General features: G+C 31.7%; 1 protein-coding gene across 2 annotated transcripts; it reads left to right on the top strand.

Moving 5' to 3' along the window:
- Window positions 1-1,083: 1,083 nt before the first annotated feature.
- On the top strand, window positions 1,084-6,080 carry LOC120150727 (translocon-associated protein subunit alpha-like). Of its 2 annotated transcripts, XM_039163350.1 has the most exons (8): window positions 1,084-1,228; window positions 3,463-3,624; window positions 3,713-3,763; window positions 3,944-4,032; window positions 4,918-4,996; window positions 5,075-5,304; window positions 5,593-5,664; window positions 5,848-6,080. In XM_039163350.1, exons 1-8 carry the CDS (start codon window positions 1,162-1,164, stop codon window positions 5,890-5,892), a joined length of 795 nt encoding a protein of 264 aa, XP_039019281.1. In that variant the 5' UTR covers window positions 1,084-1,161; the 3' UTR covers window positions 5,893-6,080. The 2 variants fall into 2 exon arrangements, with proteins under 2 accessions (XP_039019281.1, XP_039019280.1); XM_039163349.1 differs by lacking the exon at window positions 4,918-4,996 and having other exon boundaries at window positions 1,087-1,228; window positions 5,101-5,304.
- The last annotated feature ends 2,223 nt before the right edge of the window (window positions 6,081-8,303 follow it).

The following is an 8,303-nucleotide window of genomic DNA, read 5'->3' as shown; positions in this document are numbered from 1 at the left end:
TTAGACGGGGGAGTTTCTTGGCTACGGCACTATCAAGACCGTGTCAAATGGGATAAATCAACTTCAAAATGTCAAAATTTTTAAAAATTAAAAAATTGTTATTAATTTTACCATACTGTTATAAAATAATTGTTAATATTATAAAAATTAATAATTTATAATAACTTTATAAAATTTAATGATTATTTTATAATATTTTAATAAATTTAATAAATATTTTATAACCATTCAATAAAATTTATGATCATTTAATAACTTTTAAAATTTTAGTGTCCAAAATAATTATTCAAACATAGTTCAAGACCTCTAATGTACGTACGTTACGCTTAAGGCCTTAATTATATACGCATGTCATGTGACACCAGTAATCACTCTTTAGTTATTTAAGTTAACTTAATTTTAAGGATAAATATCAAAATAATATATTATTATCTTTTAAAATGTGTAATGTTTTTACATTAATTTTATTTTTTTTAATTGTATAGATGGAGTTTTGACTTGATTCAAGTTTACGAATTATTATAATCAGTGTTAACATAGTATTTTTGTATATATAGAATTTGATTTGGTTCATGTTTATAGACCAAGTTAGAATGAAGGTTATAGTTTACGGATAAAAATAAAATGTTTAAAAGTTTTAGGATTTATTTAGAATGAGTCGGTTTAGGGATAAAATTAGAATGTTTTAAAATTTAGAGTCCAATTTAGAATAATAGTCATATTTTGAGGACAAGTAATATAATTAACTCATAAATTATATCAAATTTTATAAATTAATATTTATTTTTATAATTTTAAATTTTTTAAAATTACGCCCAAATTTTTAATGATGTGACCAATTTATTACATTAACAAACAAAAATTATAACTATGATTACCAGATTGTTCTTCAGTGTGTAAACGGCGCCGTTTTGTTTTAGATTTCTTTGGGACAAATGAACAAAACCTGTAAGTGGTTTCTGTATTTTTGTATGCTACTGTAAACACGTCGACCAAAGATCCACCGTTAAATCTTCGTTCGGATGATCTCTCTGTACATTTTAGCCGTTGGATTGAAACCCGCCAGCTCTCGTTTTTGCTGCTATAATTTCCGACGCCGATTACTTATTTTTCTCTCTCATTTGACGAATAAGAAGAAGAAAAGAAAAATATCTCTAGAAAATGGCTTTGAAAATTCTCAGCGTTTTCTTCTTTGGTCTTCTCCTCCTCGCCTTTCCTTTGCTCCAAGGTTTGTATAATTTTTTTCTTGATCTACATTTATTAGCTTGTTTATATTTAAGATCTGTAATTAGAGAATTATTCTTACCGATTTATTTTCTTTTTTGCTGAATTTTCGATGTTGCTTTTGGATTTACTGTTTTCATGCTTAGATGTTTACTCCGATTGTTTTGATCTGTTCAAATTAGATTCGATTCCTTTTGCTATAATATATGGGTTTTTTTTTAATCTGGGTCAAATACCACTCATTTAAGTTCGGGCTCGAAAATGCCATCGAAATTTCAATTTTAGACGTTTATGTTTCACTGCAATTTTGCTACTCCGCCGTTAATTTATTAACAGGATGATGACATGATATATTTTTTTTCGTGACGGCGATGACATGGTACCCTCGTCAAAACGACGCCGTTTTGACACGATCATTTTGATGCTCAAAAAGCTCAAAACGACGTCGTTTTATTGATGAAAAATATGTTTTTCATGAGACTCGAACCGTAGACCTTTAGAATACAAATCTAAATACCCAACCACCAAATTAACTTAAGAACTTGACCTTAACAAAACTATTATAAATGGCATCGCTACCACCGTCACCCTCATTATCTTCCTCATTATCTTCATGTGAAAAAATTCAAACAAACAAACCTTAATCCTTCTGCATTTCATTCCAAGAACGTTTCCATGACATCCGTGTACATCCCGGGCTCGGAGTTCCTTTACTCCCCGGGTTGGTGCTGATGATGCTCGACTGAAGTCGACGATGAAGACGTTGCCATCCTTGTGGGTATCGGAAAGTTCTTTAACTTATCCATCTACCTCGTATTCTCCGGATGACTATCCAAGATATCTGAATTTTGATTCGAGTCTTTTCCTTCGAGTATAAGCGGGTGATGGTTTGTTTCTGGTTTGTTCCCTAAGCTCTCAGAGTTGAATAAAAGCTTGGCGTCTTCGGTTCGTCCGGTGAGAGCACTGAAGAAAATCAAGCCATTAGGCCATTTGATGTCGTTTTCATGCTCAACCATCATGTCTTCCATTCGGGTTTCGGACGAACGTGGCAGTAGGAACATGTGGGTTTCGTCTTTGGGTTGCTGAAATCCAAGTCTAACCGGGTTCTGAAAATTAGGCGAAGCAAGCGTCATATTAGTTGCTGTCGGAAGTGGCTGCTGGCTCCAATTGAAGAGCGGAGGAGGTGGCAGCATTGGAACGGTGGACTGCTTCGAAGGAATAGTCGATAGAGACGAACCATTTCTGTTCAATGAAAACAACTGAGACAGACAGAAACCAGATTGGTATCCAAGAGATTCAAAGGTATGCCACATTCTCAGCACAAAATGAAGGTCTTCAGGTATCTGTCGATTAAAAAACCAGACTTCAATCCCAAAAATCGACTAAACAACTAGTAATCATAAATTTTTTCACATGAAGAACCAAATTTATAATAGTTTTGTTAAGATTATATCAAGTTCTTAATTTAGCTTGGTGGTTGGGTATTTAGATTTGGATTTTAAAGGTCTATAGTTCGAGTCTAATGAAAAACATTTTTCATCAACAGAACGACGTCGTTTTGAGCTTTTTGAGCATCAAAACGGTCGTGCCAAAACGACGTCGTTTTGATGAGGGTGCTATGTCATCGCCGTCACGGAAAAAAGATGCAATGACATCGTCCCGTTAACAGATTAACGGCGGAGTGGTAAAATTGAGTGAAACATAAACGTCTGTGTTAAAATTGGCAAAATTAAAACGTCGATGGCATTTTCGAGCCCGAGTAAAGATGAGTGGTATTTGATGTAAATTACCTTTTTTTTTTACTTTGCATCCATTTGAGATTGCCTTGTTTCTCTTGATTTTTTATAGTGAGGATCTGAGGCGATTTCTTTGTTTTCAAGTTCACGGTTGCTTTGCGTGGCTGTGAAAAGTTGAATTCCTTTCCCTTTTTTGTTTTTTCCCCGAAAGAAACTTAGGCATCTTCTTGATAATTGTTCTTACTGTAATTATAGTGTCTTTTAGAAGCACAGTTTAGGTTTTCTCTAAGAAAAGGCAAGGAAAGTGTATTTGGCAAGTACTTCGGGAGTTTGGTGTGCTTTTCAATAACTTTCTTGAGGCAGTTATTTTCCTTATTTAGGAATTGTTTGTTGGATTAATTTTTGTTTACTTTTTCAATTTGTTGTTTATTATTAATTAAATAAATAAATATCGAAATTGTTTTGAACTTAGCCTTGACATTAATTTTCTTTTCTTTGATAGTTGTTCGGTGTCAATCAGAAGCAGAGGCAGATGTTAGAGAAGCTGTTGAAGGAGGTGATCTTGGGATTGTTGGTGAGGACGTTCAGGTTTTTGGTGATTTCAATTTTGGTCCAGCTCCAGGAATTGAAACTGTTTGTGTTTTCCCCAAAAACAGCGCCAAATGTAAGAACCTTTTGATGCTGCATCTGGGATTTTGATAATGTATGATTTTTTGAGACTGATCTGTACTTTTTTTTAATGATCTTGGAAGTGGTTCTGGCTGGAGAAGAGACTGAGCTCCTCGCGGGGATGGAAAATGTTGGTAATTAATTTGTTTTCACTACCTTACTGATGTGTTTTACGATGAATTTAATATAACAGTGTTGAAATAGTAACACACAATTTATCTTTCCTTAGCTTACCGTTCTTAAATGCTAAGTCTTTCTGTTAGCCATTTCAGCTTTCCTTCCTCTTGTGGTCAGCTTACTTGCTTAAATTGCAGGTGAGTCACATGTGAACGTCATTGCTATCAGAGCCAGTGTTCATTTCCCTTTTGATCATCGTATGCTTGTTCAAAATCTTACAGTTCAGGTAATTATAGTCCATTAATATTGTTCTGGTTAGCATTTTCAAATACTTGTGATTCATCAGTTATTTTAGTTTACATTTTGATTAATTTCTATTATTTCCTTACTGAAAAACTTCGCATAATTTGGCCACTTGACCATTAGTTTAATAAATAAAATTAATTATTCAGTCAGATTGTTTTATAAATACAATTAAGCACTCATTGGGTTTATCTTCTTGATCATTTTCAAGTTTGCTTGTTTAACATATGATGTCTATGGAGTTAAGTCATTGATCATGCATGTTCTCACATTTATATGGTATCTTATTGCATGTTTAAATATCCATCGTGTAACATATGGTCAATGATATGAGTTTTATGCATTGTGAACCTTTAGTCTGTGTTTCACTTGTAACTGCATACCTAGTACCTACTCTAATCAACAATAACAATTATAGTTGAGTCAGTTATTTTAGCCGTTATTTTTTTTAGTATGATGGATGGATGTTGACCTTGCATTGAGAAGTTATATCTCAATTTAAGAAACATTAGCAGTGGTGCAAGTGTAGATTTTGCTATTGTCTTTAAGTTGTAAGTGTAGACCTTACAATGATTCTCAGAAATGAGATTGAGCATGTATATATAGTTTAGGCATTCATATTCATTGTGCAATTATTATGATGTGCCAGTGCTTTTGGTATACTGTGTTCTAAGTTTTTTTTTTTTTTTTTTTGTACTTCATTATCAAACGGTTTCTGCAGTATTTGAAAAAGATCTCAAGGTTATATGCTGGTACAAAGCTGATCATGCACCCTAATATTTTGGAGTGTTACACCATATGTTGTTGCACAAAAGCTGCATTGTGACGTTTCTAGTTTCTGTAATTGAATATATCTGTTTTCATGTAGGCCTTCAACAATGCTACTGTACCCCCTTCAGTTCAAGCTACTTTCCCTTACATATTTGCTGTTAGCAAAATACTTACAGGTAAATGAGTACTCTTGGAGTTCTATGCCCTAAAACTGTATATTAATTCTTTCAACGAGAAGTAGTCTTGCAGTGAAGCTTACACATCTAAACTTTTGATGCAGGCTGGAACTTTTGATCTTGTGGGTACGATTATCTATGAGATCGACCAGCAGCCATTCCAAAGTATATTCTATAACGGTACCATTGAAGTTGCTGAGGCTGGTGGTTTCCTCAGCGTTGAGTCCGTGTTTCTTGTTACCCTTGGTATTGCACTTCTTGTTCTCCTTGGTTTGTGGCTTCATGGTCAATTTCAGCGTATCAGCAAGGTATTTTAGTTGTGCCACCTTCAATTGTATATTAATTTATTGCAGCAACTACGTTCAACAATACAGTATCATGATACATCATTAATACTAGCTCCTCTGCCGGGAATGTTAAATATTTGTGATGTTTTGTTCTTGCATTAATGAAAGCTTCAATTAGCCATGTTACTTTATTGTGTCATGCACACCTGTAAGGAGAGAAAGCCAGAAGGAGAAGTGCTCGTGTACATGTTATCTTATGTTTAGTTTTTGGAATAAAGCTAACGTGTTTTGACTTCTTTGTTTTGCTAGAAAACTAAGAGGGCTCCAAAGGTGGAAGTCGGGACTAGGGCTACCGAGGCCTCAATGGACGAATGGCTTCAGGTTATGACTTAGCTTATACATCATCATCATCACATCTCATTATTTCCATTTTAGTTGGCTTTACTTTTCTTCTCTTTTCATTCCCGAGAAGCATCATGTGTTCATCTCGGACTTCACCAACCATTACTGATTTCTATAAGACCATTGCTGATAATTTCCTGTTCTGGCTGACATAAATTTCAGGGAACTGCTTATACTCAGTCGGCATCTAAATCAAAGAAGAAGTAGATGACAGAATGCTTGCGATGTCGGGCTATTGTAACACTTGCTAAGGTATTTCAAAATTGTAAGTGAGGGCGGCGCAGGTTGTTTTCGACAATTAGGCCAGGAAAATAGACGCATAACTTTGTTGTTCTAGCATGTGAGTCTTTAGTTACATATCTATTTTCTTGAGGATGCTTAAATTGAGGCTTTTAGACGTTAATCTAACTCTGATATGAGGCCGAAGTACAAATTTGGCTAATTTTTTTCTTGGCTTCTTTGTTCATCGGGTTTCAGATTTTTGGTTTATCGGTTTCCCCTATATTACGAAATTAGGGAATGAACTTCTGATCCGTGTGGTGTGTTAATAATCTTGCTCACAGTAACTTTTAAATATTAGAGTAAACTTACACAAGTTCATTGAACTTTGTCCGTGAACTTGTTTATAGTCATTTTGGGGAGGCGGAAATAATTGGTAAAATTGGAAGTTTAGTGATATAAAATTCAATAGTGTATGATATTGTTTACCCTTATTTATAAATCTAAATTTATGAATTTAACTGTGCAATTTATAATTTGGATTACAGAACCTGAAATATAGAATTAGGATGTAATTAATTTTTTTTTCAATCAAACATATATAAAGAATTAGAATTTTTTGTCATTACACTCGTATATAATTATTAGTCCATTTTGTAGACCGTGGTGTACAAACATAAATATTTACTTGAGAAAGTGTAATTACATGAAGTAAATGAGATTCAATAATTAAAATTTTTAAATGTAATTATGTGCGTAACTGCCTAAATTCTCACTCTTATTAAGAACTAAATGGTGTTCTAGTTACCCTTTATGAGCAGAATACATCAATTATAATGAGTATAGAAACATATGTTTCAATTAGATGAAATTTTGAACTTATCTCGAATCAGTATTTGCATTATAATTAGCAATTTTTATACCAGTTTTATTAATACAAGATGTAATTAACATATAATTCATATAATGATAGTTTAGGGATGAAGTTAGTATGTATGAAAGTTTGGGGATTAATTTATAATTAGAATTATAATTTAGAGAATAATTTAGAATGAGAGTTGTAGTTTAGGATGAAATTAAAATATTTAAAAGCTTGAAGATTAATCTAAAATCAAAATTATAATTTAGAGATAAAATCAAAACATTCACAAATTTAAGAATTGATTTAAAATAAACAATATAGTTTTAAAATATATGATGTAATTGACTCTTAAATACAACACCAAAGATAGGTCCATTCACAACACATAATTATCCACTTAGCACAAACCAAGTGATCTTAGTAGTAAATGAATTGTTGTTGTTTTTTGATGACTCGGATTTGAGCACCAAGAATACTAACGATATGAGCATTCAATGTGAAATGGTAAAGAGTTATTTTGAAAGATATATAATTTTGTATTTACCCATAATAATAATAATAATAATAATAATAATAATAATAATAATAAAACTATCCCCTTAAATATCCAACATATAATGCTATGAATTTTAATTCTTTTATCACCTAAACTTGCGGCGGTATATTAGTCCTACCTATATTTTAATTCCCTATTAACGGTCACATCTTACAAATAATTTAATAACTAGATTTAGGGTTTAAATTTTAAAATTTAGAATTTAATACTATTCTATTAAATTATAATCATTATTAATAATCCAAAACTCATAAATATTTATATAAAAATTAATTTTAAACAATTAAAATTTTATTATCAAACCAAACCTAACTTGATTTATGAACCTATTAAATTCTAAAGCATAACATTACCTACACATTGGCTAGCTTCTCACCAAATATTAAGGTGTTTAATGACGTCTTCAATGTGGTGTTTGACCCTACATTTTGGTATGTGACCTCTAACTAAATCTAGCATTGTCATTCAATTATGTTCAAAATGTCATTTTATTTATAATCATTTTAGACAAATTTTAAGGTGAGTTAATTAATAAAGTCAATTAATTTTATTTGTCATTTACAATTTATTTATCGATAAAGTATTGATTCCATTGACATTGTTGTTGTAACATATTAGGTTATAGTTTTTCTTATAAGATATTAGACTATAGTTTGAATATATTTAAACACAATTATTTCTTATTTAGAAATTGACGTTATGGATATTTTTATATAAGGGCTAGATTCATTTGTTAAGAGGTCACACGACAGTCTCACAATTTATTAGAAACGGATTTACAATAAATATTGAAAAAGATCATATTGTTTATTTTGAAAATACAAAATATTTAAATTCCAAAACTTAAAAAAAACAAAATTTAATTTTATGTAATATTTAAACTTAAATACCATTCTCAAATTTGAAGACATGGATGAATTGCACGCACCACCCTAGAGTAATAACCATTGACAAATTAGGAAGCAAATATTTTTGAGTAAT

Source organism: Hibiscus syriacus, unplaced genomic scaffold, assembly GCF_006381635.1.
Source record: "Hibiscus syriacus cultivar Baekdansim isolate YM2019G1 unplaced genomic scaffold, ASM638163v2 tig00111025_pilon, whole genome shotgun sequence".
Taxonomy (NCBI): domain Eukaryota; kingdom Viridiplantae; phylum Streptophyta; class Magnoliopsida; order Malvales; family Malvaceae; genus Hibiscus; species Hibiscus syriacus.
The sequence above is the reverse complement of the archived record's forward strand: the minus strand, read 5'-3'. Positions and strand labels throughout refer to the sequence as shown.

Excerpts from the sequence above, each read along its gene's own strand:
- LOC120150727 (XM_039163350.1), top strand. The coding sequence starts at position 1,162 with ATGGCTTTGAAAATTCTCAGCGTTTTCTTCTTTGGTCTTCTCCTCCTC. Across the intron at positions 3,764-3,943 it reads CGCGGGGATGGAAAATGTTG|GTGAGTCACATGTGAACGTC; the intron begins GTAATTAATTTG and ends CTTAAATTGCAG. Across the intron at positions 5,665-5,847 it reads CAATGGACGAATGGCTTCAG|GGAACTGCTTATACTCAGTC; the intron begins GTTATGACTTAG and ends CATAAATTTCAG.